The sequence below is a fragment of the Cryptomeria japonica genome, chromosome 9 (genome assembly GCF_030272615.1).
Source record: "Cryptomeria japonica chromosome 9, Sugi_1.0, whole genome shotgun sequence".
NCBI lineage: Eukaryota > Viridiplantae > Streptophyta > Pinopsida > Cupressales > Cupressaceae > Cryptomeria > Cryptomeria japonica.
Window position 1 is genome coordinate 365611754 of NC_081413.1, and position 20316 is coordinate 365632069.

Sequence of the window (20316 nt, forward strand, 5' to 3'; positions counted from 1 at the left end):
TTGCAGGCTGTCTAAGGAGATTCAAGTGAACATTGTGTATTCTTTAAATTCATTTTTAGGCACTTAAATTGCTATCTGGTTAATGAACAAATTTGTCTATTGTGTTTTAAGAAAAATCTAAGAGGTAGGAGAGTATGCTCTTGTCTGCACAGACAATCAGAAATCTAGGCCCTTGAAGCTTTTTCTAAGTTTTGATATTTGTGTACTTTTAGCGGGCCTGTCATAGTGGGAAAAAGTAATCACCTTGTAAGAACGACCCAAGTGAGTACAGCTGGACCTGAGCATTCCAACTCACTATAATAAATAGGCCTCTGGTGATTAAAGTCTCAAAGGACAGTATTATTAAAGTTTTCTCTTTGAGATCTCTCATATCGAACATTTTGTAGGGCCTCGCGGTCTCAATCACGTTTACGTGACTACAGCTTGTTTCGGTACCTTGTCGGGCTATAGGTCTCAATCATGCTTGCGTGACTTCAAGGGGTAATTTCAAACGAAATTCCTGACTAAGAACTATAAGATAGAGGCTACCCGATTCACCTCCGAAAGGGGGATAATCTTTGTGCAAGAGAGATAACAACTCTCCCAAGATACTTGCCATTTCGTGCCCCCATTAGCGTTTGGAGTCGGCTAATACGGCGTTGAGAATCCATTGCGTGAGACTCAGCAGCCGTATTCTGATTAGCTATTGGGTGTGTACCTGAGTCTGCAAGCAAAGGTTTTCTTCTCTAGGCCAACTTCCGTAGGGTTAGCGTGCTGTGCTTGAAATTTATTATACATATTGCATGTTTTCTGTGTTTTCATCCTTGAAACTGAAACTGGAGAAAACAAATCAACAATGTCAACAACTCAGTGATCAAAACTCTGTCTGTGTCAAAAACTGGTCTCTGTCAGTCATCAAAACTCAGTCCTAGTCAAAAACTGGTCTCTGTCGGTCGTCAAAACTCTGTCTGTGTCAGAATCTCGTCTCTGTCCAATATACTGTCGTACGAGTCTACTGAATTATCCTCTAGCTATATACCTATTGTCGTATGAGTCTTCATTGGTCCTTTCAGTTTATCGTCTGGCCCTGTAATAATTGTCGTCCGAGTATACAGAATTGTCGTTCTGTTGCTAGAAAATTGTCGTCTGGCCTTCAACATACTGTCGTACAAATAATCATCATACTCATCAGATTGTCGTCTGGAGCTCATTAAACTGTTGTGCGAGTTTAGGCAGCAACTCGTACGAGAATTTATCTGTGTCGTCTAGGAACTAATAAATTGTCGTCTGGTTCTGAAAACTCTGTCGTACGAATTCCTGATTTTGTCAGTCCAGAAACTTGTCTGTCTACACACTTTTCCAGAACAGTCATACTTGCCTAATCAGTCTACAGCGAGCATAAATTTGGTCATCATAATTCTATGCATAAACAATCTTGATAGTGTACTTCCGTTGTGCTGCACGATTTTGTCAATCATCTTTCAGCTAGTTCAATCAACTACTTATCAAACTTAAGTTACTTAGATCACATCTTATACGGGATAGATCGTTCTTGAAACCAGACCAAGTCTTAGTCACTTCTCTCAAATCAAACTAAGTTACTTAGATCACGTCTTATACAGGATAGATCGTTCCTGAAACCAGACTGAGTGTTAGTCACTTTCCTCAATCACTACGTTAAGCGCGTAACTAGCTCTGATTTAATCTTGACTTCTACATCACATCTAGCTCTCGGTCCCATCGGTTGTAAATGCCTATTCAAACCAAAAGCTCTTCTAAAAATTCTGACAAGAGTAAGAAGCCCATGGCTACCTTGGCCCAACACATTCAAGATCTCAAGAGAGAAATATATGACATTCAAGCTCAACGAAAAGATTCAATGACCCCTCTTGAGATAAAAATTCATGATATTAAGAACACTAGACTTCAAGAAATGCTTAAACAATTACATAAGGTGGAACAGAAAGTAATTGAAAATCAAAAGCCAAATCTCATACAAGATCACAAGACACCTTCACCAAGATAAAAAGACATCTATCCCCTAGATAGACAATTTACACCTTTGGGGCAACCTATTGAGTCAGCTTTGGAAGAGCTTCTTAAGCACAATCTTATCATATTGCCTAAAAAGACCACATGGGGATGTGAAATTTTGAGTAATTACTGTGCATATCATAGGCATAACAAACATAAGACTTCAATGTGCATGGAATTAAAACATAAAATTCAAGACCTCCTTGATGATGGTGTTATTGAAATTGAAGATTCTAAAAAATCACCTAAGGAGAAACTAGATGTCATTACCAAGCATGATCAAAATTATGAACTCGTGTCTAGCAATGGCCCACATGTAGCCTCCATCTCTTCCATCATGCCTCCATCTCCTAAGGCTTCTCAACAACAATCCATATCATATCCCTCAAATAAGAACCTAATGATGAAATTTTTCATGGTGACCCTCAAGGGCTATCTCAAGGGCTATCTCAAGGGCCATCCCATCCAATGGTTGAAAAGGATCTTACCTCCCTAGAATCCCATGATGATCCCATTATACCTTTCCATTTCTTCCAAGATGATCCCCTTCCATCTCAAGAGCAAAGCATCCTTCCTAAACAAGATCATGATGCCTCTTCCACCTTTTCAAATGATCCTATCCGAAATGAAGAGTCAAACACCCTTCCTACTCTATCCAATGGTCCTCTTCCATGTCAAGATCAAAGTATACCTTCATCTCCTTGTCATAATCTGTAATGTCCCCTTCTCCGCAGTGATTAGTTCAGCTGGCCGTTAGCCTATTTCAGAGGCCCGTAGGCTAGTCAGGAGCATAAATTACGGTTTCCTATTTTCTAGGAGGATTCTTTGGTGTTTTCAGGGGGTGTATGTGGGAGTTTGACAATTTGGATTTTGGATTCCTTCTGGGTTTTCAGAGAGCTTCAGGATGGTTCGACACGAATCTACATCGGGTTACTTTTTCTGGACTTACTATTTTTAGTAAATGCGACAGCTGCTCAGAATGTGGTTAAAATCACTTTGGAAACACTTACTATTTTTAGCAGTATGCTATTTTTAGTAAGTACTATTTTTAGCAGGATGTCAGCAGGCTTGTTCAGATGGCTATTTCCGGCAGGTCAGTTTGAGCAGTTGGTCTTCCCTCATTTTTTGGTGCTATTCTTTGCAAGGGTTCCTCAGCTCAGTTCAGTGACTATTTCTAGTAGGGCAATTCTCTTAGCTTGTTTCCCCATATCCTTGGAGCTTGTTTTGGCAGGTTCAGTATTTGATAAAAAATGGTGTTTTAAGTTAAATTATAACTTAAGGCAAAGGTTGGACGATTTATTTAAAAGGGATTGCTTAAGTTATATTGATATATAAGTCATTTCCTTAATTATATATTGGGTGATTTATTGTTGAGGAAAAATACTTTATAAAGTGAAATATTAATATGGCAAGATGGACACCTTATGGAGAAATAAGTTAATTTTATAATATATTTCACTTATCTACCTTGGATGCCACATTATGATTTTATTGTCATTTTTATAAAGAATATTTGCTCCTATGAGAAGGTCGATTTGGAGAAAGGAGAAATGAAATGTAATTTCAAAATAATGTGAAGTGAATGTGCATTTGGATTTGGCGTTCATTTGGAGGGAATGTGAATTTGAATTTGAGCCCTCAAAATCTATAAATGAGAGTGTTGGGCTTCCCATTTGGTATCTCAGACAATTTACACTGTTATGCTGTCGGATTAACTCCAGACAATCTTCGAGGGTGAATACCTCCTAGGGCTCTTGATAGACTTCGAGTGTGAGACATCACTCCTAGCTATGATTGGATCTTTTGAATGTGCAGTTCGATTTTAGTGTGCATTTTCAGATTTTTAGTGTGGTGTGGATTTCAGTGTTGCTGGTTTTTGGTGTGGCTGAAGCGAAGATTCGATCGTATCTCCCTGCCTGTGCAATTGATTATTCTGGGTAATAGCTCGTTGGAAGCGTATCTGGAGGGCGATCATTCTTCCACCTTGGCCTTTCATTTGGTGTTTTTGATTTTTGGCAGCAAATCGAACTTTCCAGCCGGGCCCTACCATCTCTTGGCTGCCTTGGGTTGCGTGTTGGCTGTTTGTGGTGTTCGCGATGCAGGTTTGAGTCTCTGGTTGCATCGCCTTAGTCATAACTTTCATTTGCTTCCGTTTTTGTGTCATTCGGAGTTAATTTGGAGAAGTTATGAGCATTTTCGGGTGTCCGTAGCTTGCTGGTCTGCGTGTTTTCTGTGCATGTTATTGATTTTTAGAATTTCATAGTGTGTTAGAAGAGCTTTTCGGTGTGAGTAGTCTAAGTTGGTTTGGGAGTGATTATCTATTATTGTTGCAGCTGTTGGACTTGTTATCAGCACTTGATTCTTCATTCTATATGATTTGTAATGCTGGTTAGTAGTACTAACAGCAAAGTTATGTTATTTGTTAGTCCCACTGCATAAGTGTAAGAGGCTGGGTATGCTGCCTATCTTTGGGATAGTGATATTTCATGTATTGATAATCCATAATGTGCATTGTAAAGCTAGTTAGTAGTACTAACAACTATCTTTTGGATTATTGCTTGTAGCCCCACTGCGTAAGTGGAAGAGGTTGGCTTAGCTGCCTATTTTGAATATTTTGTAATGTTGTCCTCCTGCTGAATAAGCGGTGGAGTTGATAGTAAATTTCATTTCTAGTCCTCCCTCTGCATAAGCGGTAGAGTGATTGTTCTTCAGTTTCTTGTATTATCCTTGGCTGGTTCACCGCCAAGTGATCTTCAATATTCTCCATATCCTGCTGAAAAGTGGAAGGGGCTGGCTTGCCGCCCGAGCATTGTATTATTTCTAGTTATTTGAAGCTAACAATCCCGTCAATACCGTGTGCTCTCACCTTCCCATATTGGGCACTTGGTGATCAGAAAGTGGAAGGGTTACAACTTCAGCATTATTGTATCTTGATTTCCTAACCTTAACGGGTTCTTGTTGTGATTGTAACTAGAAACAAATTGAAAAATTGTTGGGGATATTACACATTTCCTTATTTTTGTTCACACTTGTTTATGTAAAACTTAAAACTTAAAGCTTAATGTTTGAATTTTCACAATGATCACAGTTCATAAAGCCTCTTGTTGTTCTCCTACGAGTTGCTGATGGAGAGAAGCCCACAATGGGCTACATTTATGATGGCATGGATAGGGTGAAGGAGGCCAGTAGAGCTATTTATTCAGGGAATCGAGCTAAGTTCAGTTCCATATGGGAGGTCATTGATCGATGATGGCACAATCTGCTTCACAGGCCTATACATGCAGCTGCCTACTACCTTAATCTGACTTTCCAATTTCGCCCAGATTTCAAGGCCGGTGACAAGGTGTGGAGTGGGCTTTACGAAGTTGTACAACAAATGTCACCCGGTTCATTTGTTGGAGCACACATAGTCCGTGAGATAGAGGTATTTAGGAATGCACAAGGAGACTTCTTTTCACGAGACATATGCAAGCAAAACCAGATAGAAATGATGCTAGGTAAAAATCTATTCAAGGCATAGTTTAAAATTTTAATCTTAAACTTTTCTATCTATGATTCTATTACCATTATCATAAACTCAAAGCTATAGAAGAGAAACAATTTTTATTTTATCTTTTTTTAGATGCATGGTGGGAGATGTTTGGTAATAAGGTGCCAAATCTACAGTGGATTGCAGTTTGTATCTTGAGCCAACCATGGAGTTCTTCAGGATGTGAGTGCAATTGGAGCATGTTTGAGCATATTCACTCCAAAATGCGCAACAGGTTGGTAGTGCAAAGGTTGAATGATCTTATGTATGTTCATTACAACCTTCGCCTCCATCATAGATAGATCTTGGGCACTGACACATCTCCTCTCACTTTAGAGGAGGTTGATCCATAGGTAGAGTGAAACATTGAGGTTGGTGATCTTGTTCAATGATGAAGACTTGGAATGGGTTGAATAGGTGGATCGAGAGGCTGAGACAGTAGCAATGGTAGAGGAGGCTAGAGCACGAGGAGACCCATTGGAGGACCCCGAGGATGATGTAAATGAAGATGTGGATGTCACTGAGGTTGAGCCTGAGACATAGGCAGATATGATGGCTGCAGAACTATCCAACACCTATCTTAGATGCACACGTAGGAGGGTTGTGGGGTTGAGTGGCCATTGATATTAGCTCCTCTGAGCCTTAGACTTCTAGGCTCTAGCTTTTATTTTTATATATGTTTTGAACTTTTGATGCCCTGGATTTCATATTCCATGAATCTTGTAGACATTTGACACTATTTATATTTATAATGTATTATTTAGTTTAACTAAAATTTGCATTTATACTTATGTGATCAATGTAAACTTGTGTGTGTTCAAAGTAGCTTCTATTTGATGAGATTATTGTTTCTTTAAGGTTTATTTATTAAAGAATGCATGAAACAAATTTAAAATCCTTAAAAATCTTTGAATTTCTTGGGTTTTTCAATTTGTCGAGTCTTGGCCAAGCTTTTGCCAAGTCCGGGTGCTGAGTCAAAAATCAGCTTGCCGAGCCCGAGTCTTGTAACACTTTCACAAACCACACTTTTGTCAAAAGATTTCAATATTTGAAATCTACTGTAAGTATATAGGCCACGATTCCTTCATTGACAGCACCTCTAGTAAAAATTATCCATGATTCCCCTTATTTTGTCTTTGACCAAATCTTGTCCTTCTCTTGGTTCATGCACACAGCTGTAACTTATATTTCCACAATGACCACTGTTTGGCAATGATGAGCTTTCCAACTTAGTCACTACCCCAATATAAACACCATGACTTGCTAGTTTATTAAACACCAAATAATCTTCACAGACTCTTTGTTATTCATCACCCTTTTTTGTCTTCTTACCAGTTAACCAAACATGATGCAATACCTAGTATTATAGAAAAATATCAACCAGCACATAGATTTAAGAAGACACATGACTCCACAAGATTATCTAGCATCAATATTAAATCGCTCAACATAAATGATATTCAATATTAGTGTCCAAAACTTACCTCTTTTGCATGAATGTGAACTTTGATTGCATTTGCCTCCAAAATGCACCATGAATGAGGTTTTTCATCCCCGTTATAATCAACATCAACTCCTTGACAATCCCTGTATGGAACCGCTCTAGCAAAGCACAAGGGTTTCCATCCTCAGCTTCAGACCTTTGGGGTTTTCATTCCACTAGCTAAGTTTGGCCTCAAGCTCAAACTAGAAATCTTTGTAGAGAAATAACAAGTTCTCAATCTTTTGTATATTAAAAATGAGACCCCAAGCCCTCTTTCATATCTTTCTTGTGAAACTTCCGGAAGGGATGAATTAAAACACTTATGATTTAATTTAACCTTATGTCTCCAAAAAGTGATTTATTATTCAAATATAAATTATCTTGGCCTTAGTCATTTCAAATAATTAATTAAATTTGTCTTTTAATGTATCTTTTTGGACAATCTAAAGTAAGTTATATTCACCTGAAAATGGAGACATTACAACCTACCAAATACTACCTAAATTTTGTCAGTAAATGCATGATGGCAAACATATCCTTATCGTAGATGGAATACAATCTCTTTGTATGATAAGCTTCCTACTCTCATAGGCAATGAGATGCTTATTATGCTTAAGCATTGCTCCAATCCCCTTACCTAAAGTATTACATTCCAAAACAAAAGGATGAGAGAAATTAGGTAATGCCAAAACAAGACAGGTGCTCATTATCTCCTTGAGTCTATCAAATGTGCGTTGAGCCTGTTTCATCCATTTGAAATCTCCCTTCTTAGTGAGATTTGTAAGAGGTGCACCAAGTTGAGAAAACCCCTTCACAAACCTCTTGTAATAACTACAACGGTCGACGAATCCCCTCAATTTCGTCAATTTCTCCAATGGTGGCCAATCCCAAATGGCTTGAATATTCTCCTAATGGACCTTCACTCCATCCTCATTGATCACATGCCCCAAATAAAGTATCTTTGTGAACCTAAAATCACACTTGCAGAATTTGGAAAACGAGGACTCATCCATGATGCCCAACACCTCATCAAGATGCCTAACATGAACCTCCCAAGTCTTGTTGTAAATGAGTCTGCAACTACTTGTTGAAGATGTGGTTCATGTAAAATTAAAAGTTAGCGGGAGCTTTGGTCAAACTAAATTGCTTGACAAGGAACTTATAGTGGTTGTCTTTGCATCTGAATGTTGTTTTATGAATGTCTAACCCTCGAACTCTATTCTAATAGTATCTAGAATGAAGATAATTTTTTCAAAAAATAAACTACATCGTACAACCCATCCAAATGCTCATCAATCTTGGGAACCGGATATCTATTTTTGATGGTCTTTTAAAGAAGTGCATGATAGTGAATGCACATTCGCATGGTCCCATATTTTAAGAAGTGAAAGGAATTGAGCTAGGTCTAAAGTGTCCCATATCCGGTAACTCCTTAATTGTTTTCTCGATTTCTTCTTGGAATTTCTTCAAATCCTAGTAAGGAGTAGTAATAACAGGCTTAGAGCCCTCCTCAAGCTCAATAAAATGCTCAAAATCCATCTCAAGGGGTCTCACAGGAAGAAAGACACTAAAAACCAAACTGTGCTTATTCAACATGGATTGGATATCAGCATGATACTTCTCATCACCATCAGGAAGAGTTTTAGAAGAAATCAAACACTGGGATGCCCAAGCAACATCAAAATGTTTGAAGATACTCTCCATCCTCTTAGTCGTCACAATCCTTGGTGCACCACTCAATATACCTCTTAGGATCACTTCTTACCATCAACTTTGAATTTCATATACATGGTTTGGAAGTTTTGAGAATACTTCCCTAATGAGTGTAACCATTGGAAACCCAAAATAGCAGTAGTATATCCAATGTCAACTCCATAGAAGACATTGGTGAAGGTATAGTTGTCTAATGCAATGCTCAATTAAGGAACTCGTGTGGTACAAGTCATGGTAAAACCATTTGCTACTACAATATTGAAGCCCTCTAAGTCCTCTACCTGTAGACCTGTCTTGGCCACTAATGCTTTCTTATTTAAATTTCCTTACCAAAGCTAGCAACCCCAAAGAGTACCACAATTTCCTTAGATTTGTCTTCTTTCTTACTTTGTCTTCTAGCATTGAGTTTAAATCTTCCAACTTCCCACAATTTATCTCACACCTTGATCCCTCTTATTTTGCCTTTTACTTTAAATGCCAAAACCATGAATTAATATTTGCCCACAATTTCTAAGAGAATGGCATCTGATCTCAACTTCACCAATCATTAAATATTCTTCAATGAAGCACACAGGCACACAAGTGAAGAAAAATTCACATAACCAAAATTGCAAACCTGATGGAACTTGCAATACCAAAATATTAAACTTTGAAACTTGCAATCATGCCCAAGCTAAGACTCCAAGCAAATCTCCTAGCATCAACAACCAGGGTGGATCCCTCACCACCGCAACTACTCTTCTTTAGAAGGGTTTCCGTCCTTCAAAAGGATGAAACAACAATCCTCAAACCCCAAGGATTCCCACAAAGAAAATATAATAATCTTCAACTTGTCAAATAAGCTTCAAAACACCTTTTTATAACTTCAAGCCCAATGTCCTAATTAGGGTTGTGCAACTTTTTAATTTAATTTTTAAATTCACCTTGTCTCCCTAGGTTGCCAATAAATTCATTTTAATATTTTATTAATGTAACATTATTAAAATAAATAACGTTAGTTCAATATTAAATTCAAATTTATATTTTAACATTTTTCTAAAATATATAATTCAAAACACCTTATGTTGCCAAGAAAATCATTAAATTAAGAAATCATTGACTAACCAAAAATAACAACTCTGCCAATGGCCAAGTCAATGACCAAAATTGACACTATAAATCAAATCAAGCTTTTGAGCATTAGAGAATAAAGGATTATAGAATCGTCTCCTTAATGTGCATTCACAATTTATATGAATACAAATATAAAGGGTCTTCTGCATTCATCTTTGTAGTATTTCCTATGATGTGTGTCTTGTTTATGGCTTTCTTTCAAGGAAAGAATTGAATGCTTTAAACAATTCATAGTAAATTGGAATGTATGATGTGGATTTAAACAAGAATTTTGTAGTTCCATGTCCAAGATGCACTAATGCAATGCATTTGTGTGAAGATCCTCTGATTTGAGTTCTTTGGCTAGAAGATGCATTGACTTATTGTAATTTGACTATGTAACCCTAGGAGTGGCACCGACTGAGTGAAGTCCATTTGTGGTTCAAAAACAACTTCAATTATCAAATCGATTGTTTTAGGAGTAGGTTAGATTAGAAATTGTTCTCGAAAGTGATAAATGTCTGATATCTAGGAATTGAGCCAATTTTGATGAGATCATGCATTTCCTTGGTATATTTTCATGAGAAATAATTTTGCATTTTCACAATATTTGAGTATAAAGGGTTAACATCATAGATATTGTAAGGGAAACCCACCTAGGTCATGTAAAGATTGAAGTGCAGAGGATTTCAACCTTTGGTTGGATTCTATTCGTTGGCCACTGATCCAAGGGCTTGAGCATTGAACTTGGCGAGTTCATAGAGTTCTCTTGGACAATCAATTGGAGCATCCAACAATGCCCAAACAAGGGAAAAACATCTTCCAAACTTATAAATTTCTTTCAAATCTTTTGGATGCTTTGTCACCTTCACCCAACTACATGTGAAGAATAACAATCCACCATTAACTCCACTCAACAAAACCCTAAAATAGAAATTGTTCAATTACTCATCCTTGGGCAGCCATTTAAATAACTATCTTTTAGGAGTAAATGTGTGAGTTGTCACAAGTTGTAACTCCAAGAATCTATGCCCCAAGAATGAATATTTTAAATTTGAGGTTGAATATGCCAGATTCAACTTTGAATTTCCTACCACCATGGATGCTCTTGCATTAGACTCGTAAACTAATGTAGATTTTCTTCTTATCCTCTCTTCCTCTTTTCCATACTCAAGGCCTTACAAAGACTCATCAACACAATTTTTTTTTAAAAACCTTAGATTTTAGATATGTAAACTGTCTCACATTCGGCAATCTGTTTACAAAACCCACTTACAATATTCACAAATATTATTGGAAATTGCCTCCTTCAACAATTTGCTTATAACCATGTGAACCTTGGCTCCTCAAACCCTCTAAAAAGTTCTTGCAAGTTGCATCTACACTTGCAATAAATCTCTCACACAATCTAACCCTCAGGTTTTGGTGGAAACTACCTCACATCAGCATGTTTGTCTGCACATATGTAGGGATTGGAAACCCTAAAAAATTCACACATGAAAATCACTATTGATTTGACTTAAAATCTAATATGGGGTATTCTCTTAACCCAAACCACATACATATGTAGAAAATCAGCAAACTGCTTCTCATTAATCTTATCCAAATGTTCAGGAAATGAACAAATTACATGGTAAATCAATAAATACATTGCATGGCAGCTTTATAGGCTTGAAATAACACTCCAAAATCAAATTAAAAACTGATAAAATCAGTCACAATAACTAGAAGAAATTACAAGACAAAACACTTCTTCCACTCATACATTGTGTTGAAAAATTGGCTTCTTAACCTTCAACTTGCAACAAGATTCAACATGGCTTCATATTTTAAGCCTAAAATCCATAATCATATTTCTCCATGTTCAAATCTTCCATCTCTTCAAAGACAAATTTCTTCTTCTCCTAAACTTTCCAAAAATCTGAAAGTGGAAATCCTAAAATGAATGTTGCAACTTGCCTTTTAAACAACATAGTTATCATAACCTATTTTGGTAACCCTCAAAATGTCACGCTCAAACAAGGGAAAGGCATCTACCAAACTTAGAAATAACCTTCAAATCTTTTGGATGCTTTGTCACCTCCAACCACCTAGATGCTAAGAATAACAGCTCTACTCAACAAGACCCCAAAATAGAAATTGTTCAATCACTCATTCTTGGGCGTCCATTTGAACAACTATCTTTTAGGAGTGAATTTGTGAGTTGTCACAAGTTGCAACTCCAAGAATCTATGTCCCAAGAAGGAATATTCCAAATTTGAGGTTGAGTATGCCAAATTCAAATTTGAATCTCCTACCACCGTGGATGCTCCTGCATCAAAACAAAGCAAGTGTTTTTCTTAATTTATACATTTTGAGTGGATATTTAAATTGTGAATATTAGAAGTATTAAGTAATATGATTTCCTATCTTCAAAGTCACACAGATTTGACTTACTATCTTCCTCTGTGTAGCATGTTATGTAGTGAAACATAGCATAAAGTTCTCAAGTTTATTCTAAAGGATAAAGTACTTTGTGTGCCCTAAATTTAATTAATGTCCTAAGATTCTTCTTAATCTTAACCTAGTACATTCTCGTTTAGCATTTTGAAATGGCCATTTGTTCCCTTAGTTCTCATATTAAAACTTACAAGAGATCTTGATAATGTCAAAAAAATTGTGGTTCTTGTCATGTTATTTCACCATATATTATGAGTTTCTTAGTTTCCAAATTTGTGGATAAATTTATATTTTCTTTTTCTTTCTTAGTATATATTGATTGATTTATGTCACTATATGATGGTTGTGATAAATATTGATTTTTTTTTGTATTGGTACTTGGGTTGCAGGTATGGAATTCACATCCAGAAGAAGACTTGCAACTTTTGGTCATCATATCTCGCCCTCCTATCAAAGCGTGAGTTTTATATATGTGAAAATGCTTCATACAATTACCAGCTAAATGGAATGGCCTCTCATTCTTATTCTTGAAAGACATAATATTGCAATTTATCTTGTCATAAGAGTCCTTTATCATCCTAATATTGATTGAGATTTTTTCTTTGGGTGTTGTTCAAAGTTAAGGATTCTAAAATCTTACTCATACCATAATACACACACATTGTAGTTAGATTCATCACAAACAGAAAGAACTTATAGACCACAACATGGCAAAAATACTTTGTTCCGTTATCATTACATGGTACACTATCTAGAACTATGATGGAAATTTATGTAAACCCACATTAGTATGGACAAACCCAAAACAAACCCAACTGCAAAATAAATTTTGACCAAACCCTCTTACCCGAACCCAAACCAGTACCAAGATCAATGACTTAAGCTTCTGCTATTTTAGTACTCTTTATTCTTAGCATGAGGAGCCTATGATATTTTTAGCTTTCCACTATTTTAGCTGCTATTTATAGCATTTAGTCAAATATATTTGGATCTTTCTCCATGCAAGAGATGTCAGCATGTCATAGTTTGTAATGAATTGAATCTACAACATAATTCTAGGTTGCATGGTTTTAGCTTTACTACTAGAGGATAAGATTTTGTAATAAAAATTATATGTCATGTAATCAGATATTTTTTAGTAGTTAGCTTTTTATTTGTTTTCATGCAATAGCTTTATAAAAAAGTGTCAATTTATTTTAAAGTAGTTAGCTTTTTATTTATTTTCATGCAATAGCTTTATAAAAAATACTTATTTTTAAAGTAGTAGTTAGCTTCTTATTTATTTTCATGCAATAGTTTTATAAAAAAGTATTAGTTGCTATTTTGCACTTCAATTTCCAGTCGTAATTGTCGAGCTTGCATATTGCTGAAATTACTATTCACCCAATATTTGTGATTGTTAATCTAGAATTCAATGTTTTTTATTAGGTAAGCAAGGATTTGAAAGGACCTTGACCTTTTAAGAGAAAGGCAGAAAAATAAAGCCCAACAAGACACCGGACAACAACAAATAATAAATATGAAACTATGAGAGACAAGCAACATAAAACCTTACAAAAGACCAGCCCAAAGTTAGGGTGGTTTGAAGAAGTGTTCCAAAGATTTTTGCTTGACCTCAATACAAGGATCCTTCTCTGTGATAATTCTTTTCTTTGTAACATGAGAATCCACATTGTTGATGTGTTTTTTATGCACCTTGAACACAAAATAAAATACCAAGGTATTCTATCCTCTCTTGAACAAAGAAACCTCATATGCTATACAACGTGATCAAATGAGATGACTCCAAGGTTTACAATGCGAACAATGCACAACTTAAATGCTTGGGATAGACTCAATGTTTGTAATGTGATTTTGTTGGAATCACAAGGGGACCTACGTTTTACTTGAACTCTGCTGGAGTGTGGGACTAATTAACTCACTTAGAAAATAAAGACAAAAGAGATGAAGGGTTTAGGGATCTAGTTTAAGCCTAAGACCAATGACAATAAAGGATGATCCTTTCATAGACGAACTCCATAATCAAGCTTTGCTTCACCATGCAAGTGGTGAAGCAAGAACAACTACACAAAACTAATGCAATCTTCTAAGGAATAACGAAGGGTTTTCATATCATGAACATTCATTCAAATACTCAAAACTGGCACAATTCAAGTGAACACTCACAATCAATCTTGTGAGTAATGAAGTTCAAAACTTCAAACTAACCATACATTGCAACTTACAATCAGCAAATTACAAATGGTATGAATGGGAATTCCATCAAGATATCATCACATTTCTTTGTTACAATCAATGAACTGTTGCAAAACTACAATCTTCGTCTACGTTTGAGAGGGGTGACTCCCTCATATGATGGGGGTATTTGTAGTTCCTATGTACTTTTAACCTTGAAGTACATAAAGGAGAAAAAATAAAACTAAAAGAGGATGGAAAACAAAAACCCTACTAGAAGACATACAAATACCAAATAGGACTTCATAAATGATAACGATTACAAAGGGGTTCTCATGATAAGATATGTTTTGATATAAAATGATGATGAAAGAAGTACAATGAACCTCAACATACGAAGAGATAGGCTATACTAGCACATACAAGTCAAGACACTAGGAAATGATGTGTTTCATCAAGTCAATTACGTAGATCATTGAATTGAAAACCAATGGATTCTACCAATACATAAAGTGATTACTAATTTAACTTATGAGAAATTAGTAATAATAACTCGTGAATAGATTCAAGACATATGAACTCAATGCATTTTTCATTATTCTTTTGAAAATGTACAAGTTCAAAAACCCTTAAGTACAAAGTGTGAACATTAAAGTTCTCAAAATGTTTCTCCACAAAATTCTCTAGAGTTTCCCATTTCAAAAGTCCCCTCTTGCATTACAGATAGCCTTGTATTTATAGGCTCCACAAGATAACTACCTTGTAACTACCTAGTAACTACTTGGTGACTACCTTTTTGAAAATAGATTGGTTTTAAAGAATTAAAAATTTACTTGGTCAGGATTTCCATCACTTTTGCATAAATAAGACTCATTTCCTAATCTCAGTCGCAAAAAATGACATAAGTCATTTTAAAGAAAAGGAAATTTAAAACCCATTACATCAAAGAGGGAACAAGATATTGGTCTTGTCAAAGTGGCATTTGTCTTCTTGTAATCATGAACAACTTGGTCTTCGAGAAAATCCATGCTATGGTAATGACCAATTGTTTTTGCCAAGAACTTGACATCTCTTTTTAAAGAATTTGGGCTTTTTCGGTAGTTAACATAACTACATTGGTTATGTTTTCAAATTTTGAAACTCACAAATTCAATTTGTGAGTTGTGAAATTGTATTTCACATTTCGTAATCAATATATAAGTTTCAAACAAGATTTTACTCCTCGCATTCACTTTTGAAATTATTTTTCACAATCCACAACCTCCTTGCATTTAGTTTTCACAACTCACTACTTCTTTACATTCAATTTTCATGATTAACAACCCCTTTGCATCCAATTTTCACAACCAACAACTTCGTTGCATTTGGTTTTCACAACCCACAACTACTTTGCATTCGATTTTCATGATTCACAACCCCTTTGCATCTAGTTTTCACAACTAACAACTTGCTTGCATTTGGTTTTCACAACCCACAACTGCTTTGCATTTGATTTTCACAACCACAACCTCCTTGCATTTGATTCTCACAACTCTCAACCTCCTTTGCATTTCATTTTCACAACTCACAACTTCTCTATGTTCAATTTTCATGATTCACAACCCCTTTGCATCCAATTTTCACAACCAACAACTTCCTTGCATTTGGTTTTCACAACCCACAACTGCTTTGCATTTGATTTTCACAACTCACAGCCTCCTTTGCATTTGATTTTCACAATTTACAACTTCTTTACAACGAGTTTTTAAAACTCACATTCTCCTTGCATTGAGTTTTCAAAACTCACCTATTTGTGTTCAATTTTTAATATTTTATGATTCACAACCTCTTGCATTTAATTTTCAATTCTCCCAACCTCCTAGTTGTGAGTTGTGAAATTGATTTTTCACATTGCTTAATAATTACCCTACTTTTATTTTTCTTCTTGCAACATGAATTCCATTTTTGAAAGTCATGACTTGTATTTTTTTTTTTTTTTTGAAAATCACAAATCATTTATGACTTTTGATTTAATTTTTAGAAGTGATTTTTTTTAATTTTAATTTTATTTTATTCACTTCCTTTTTGCCTCTTTCAGATATTCAATCATAACTTTTGACCAAGGAGGAATTTGGCTTCGGAATTTTGACCAAGCGTCAAGGGGATGAGGTGACCATATCAACCATGCATATATATACATTTGGTCAAAGATAGTTGAAAGACGATCATCATTGATCGACCCAATGTTGGATTTGAGATGAAGCTGGAAAATTGGGTTGACCAAAAGTGGGGGTAACACAGTACACCTTGACAAGTTTCCATAAAGTGTTAGAAATTATTTTAATAATTTCACTTAAGTGTTTCAAAAGTGACTTTAAGTGTCAACAATATTTTGAAAGTAAAATAAGTCACTTTTTGGAGTTATAAGGTTTATTAATATTAATAAAGTGATTTTAAAGTGGAGTTTTTGGAAAGTTTCCCAAAAAGCTTATAAAAGGGGGGTTGAGAGCTCATTTGTTATGTGGAAGTTTATTACCTCTTTGTCTGAAAGCCCTTGTGATTCTGGGGACGTGGTTCATCTCAGCCTCCTTGAGGATGAAAACCCTCTTGGAGAAGATTGGTTTTGGTGGTGAAATCATGTAGGTTTGTGGTGAAATCATGTAGGTTTTGCAGTTGGATTGAAAGTTTTAGGTTCGGTGATTTGTGATATCGTCTTTGGAGATAATTTTCAGAGAGTTTGTAGTTTCTTTATGATATTATTATTTACTCTGGCTGGACATAAGGTTATTTGGTATTCAGGTTTTGATTGGGTTTATTGGTTGCTGAGAATGGTACGAATTGACATCATGATTGGAAAGATTTCTATTCTGCAAAATGGTCAAAGTTTAGTAGCGGAAACTCCTTTGTTCCTCCCTGGGCACATGTATCCCCGTATCCATTCCCGTTTCCGAAACGGATACGTATCCAATACAGTCGCTCAGATACACGTCGAAAATTGTACCCACACATGCCCAAAAATCCTTGATTTCCAACCTTGCTAGATACTATGCGATTTAGTTTTTTTTTAAATTTGACGTAAATCTTCCTAAATTTAATTTTAAAAAACTTCATTCATGCATTTAAAAAAAAAAAAATTGGTATTAACAAAACCTACACCAAATGAGAAAGACAAATGAAATGTTTTTCTATTTCAGTGACCCATTTTTTAGGTTATCTTCCAATGCAACTCTACTATTTTTGCATATTGTAAAAATGTTATATCAACTTATCATTATTTATGTAGCAACTTTGTGTTTATATTGCTTTTGAAGTAATGAAAATCTCCTCGAATAACTTAGAAAATTGTGTTAAATATATGTATATGTGTTTTTTATGAATGACATATCCAGCCGTATGCATATTGGGGGTCTTAAAAAAGGGCCGTATCCATATCCAATACTTACGGATACCGTATCCGTGTCCATGCAATTTTGGGTCAAACTGTTGTTGGCTCTTGAAGGATGACTTCATAGGGGAATATGTCAATAATTCCTATTAGGCATGCGAGCATGATATGGCAGAAAATCGTGGAATAAAGGAGCTTGTTTGATCGTTAATGTCAGACCAGCTTATCTTGGCATCTAAATTTCCCCTTGGTGCTGGGTGAATTGGGTATAGCAAGTGGGGTGTTCAAATACTGGCCCTTGATAGACGTCTAGGGCATTAAAGACAACTATATTGGAGTTGTGTGTAGGTTTAGATTTTGGTTGTGATACTCCTTGCTTGGTGTGGATATCTTTGGTTAGTAAACATTGTCCTTTGGGTGGCGTGACAGATATTGTAGATCTGATTATTGTTTAAGGCAGTGATTTGTGTTTCTCTTTGTGCATTCAAGACTTTGACATAATTTTTTATTGAGCTGAGTGTTTCGTGGGACTTTTGAAAGGACTTATCTGCTTGTATTTATCTGAGAGTCAAGCTTTATTCAGGCTCTCATTTCCTTCACTGTTTAATTTGTTGATGGTTTATATCTTGAATGCTTGCTTCTGCTGATCAAGCTATCTTTGGCTTTTTATGACTCTTTTGGATAAGCTGGAAGTGTAATTTGGGATTGTTAAACAAACATTTTCTGAGTGTATCAAGTCATATTGCTGTAATAAATATCTCAGTTTGCTGGTGCTAAAATCAGATCAGAATTTCAAGCTTTCCATCTGCATTTTGCACATAAGGATCTAATGAAGAAAATATCCATTTATGTGTTTAATATATGATGTTATTTCTTCATTTGACTGTGAGACATCTTGCAAAAATCTTTATCCAAAACTCTCAAAACAATATCATTGACTTAGCATTGGAAAAACTCTCCTAAATCCAATGCAAGCTAACTGTTTGACAAAATTACTCAAAAGTGAAAAAGTGCAAAAAGTTGTAGTACAAAAAGGGGTAGCATCTTACATTTTCCTTTTCATTTTAGGGCATTCTCTCTTGTGGTGGCCTTCTGTTCTACAGAAAAACAGGCATTTAGCCCTCCCAACCCCTCAATTTTACCGAAGATAGTTTTGCCTCCCAAATTAATTCCAATTTGCTCCAGAATTTCTACTCCATGAGATAATGCTATCAGAATTCTAGCATCCATATGCAGAAGATTGACTCCAGATTCCTCAATTTGGAGGACTTTTCCAAGTGGGGAAAGAATATGAGAGACAAAAGCCCATCTCTGAGGTGGCAAATTTTTCAAGATAATCCATCTAGGAACTATGTATTCAAGGATTTCTCCACTTAAGACCTTAGGAGACCATTGAACAATTCTAAATACAAAATTACCTACATTCTAGATTCTCTTTATTAAAGCTCTTTTTTGTATAGCGTGGTTATTGAAGGAAACAACAAACAAACCCTTTTGTAGCATTCTGTAGAAAAATATATGAATATCTAGTTTCTTCCTTCACACACTTCGAATCCACTGATCAAAAAAATTTCAAGCAGGGAGTTTACCCCTATCAAGAGGCAACGAAAAAGCTGCAATAATTCGAAATCTAGATTCCTCTTAACTAACTGCATCAACCATATAACGATCAGGCTCAACGCAAAAGGTTTTCATGGCCAGAGGAGGAAATTTACCTTCCTCTCCTCCCTCATGTAGACCACCAGCAGCATCTCTGACGTCATCCACAACCTCTTTGAAGTCGGCCTCCTCTAGAATCACCACCGACTCTCCAGGAACAACATCGTAAAATGAAGGTTTGTGCAGGGAGCCGCCGTTCATGTCCATTAATTCTCCATCACATGAGGCTTCCACCGACTTCCTAGCCACCTTGACAACCCCCCCTTGCATTAACTCGTGTATGAAAGGCACTCAACTGCTAGTGGAGGAAAATATGGTAACCAACTCAAAAATTTGAATAAGGAAATAAACACAAAAAACGACATAAAAGCAAATAAACAAGGCACCCAACATCCCAAACAATACAGGGAAGATAACCAAAGAAAGCAAGAGGAGAGATCAGGAACAAAGGCCAAAAAGAAAGAAGAAAAGCAACAAGCATTGGAGGAAGACTCTTGGTATTCCAAGCTGGTCACAGAGCTCCTTCCCCTATATCCTCAATTTTTTCTGAAAATTTAATATCAGCTAGTTAGCTGTAATAGATACTATAAAAATTATAACATCAGAATGATAAAGATACAATTAGTTTTATTATTTATATCCAACTTACATGCGTGTGATTTCTTTTGTACTTCTATGCTAGATGTGATATCAGCCATTGTTGATCTTTCATTTACACTGATTCAATTATTTATCAAGGATAGAAAGCAGTTATCTATATTCCATTATTGAGAAATGTATCTCAGTGCATTTCAGAGCAAAATTGGCATATTTTGTCATTTAAGTTTTATAGAATACACATTATAAATG

The 20316-nt window shown here is 35.8% G+C and overlaps 1 protein-coding gene across 6 annotated transcripts in view; it reads left to right on the plus strand.

Annotated features, from left to right (window-relative positions):
- Positions 1 to 20316, plus strand: part of LOC131076830 (auxin-binding protein T85) — a 160928-nt gene that overhangs the window by 129350 nt on the left and 11262 nt on the right. For 5 of the 6 annotated variants that reach the window (XM_058014165.2, XM_058014164.2, XM_058014163.2 and 2 more), the window contains one exon: positions 12659 to 12726. In XM_058014165.2, the coding sequence (XP_057870148.2) occupies positions 12659 to 12726 (68 nt within the window). Of the gene's footprint in view, positions 1 to 12658; positions 12727 to 17812; positions 18339 to 20316 lie in introns of those variants that run through there. The other variant, XM_058014162.2, reaches the window with a different exon arrangement.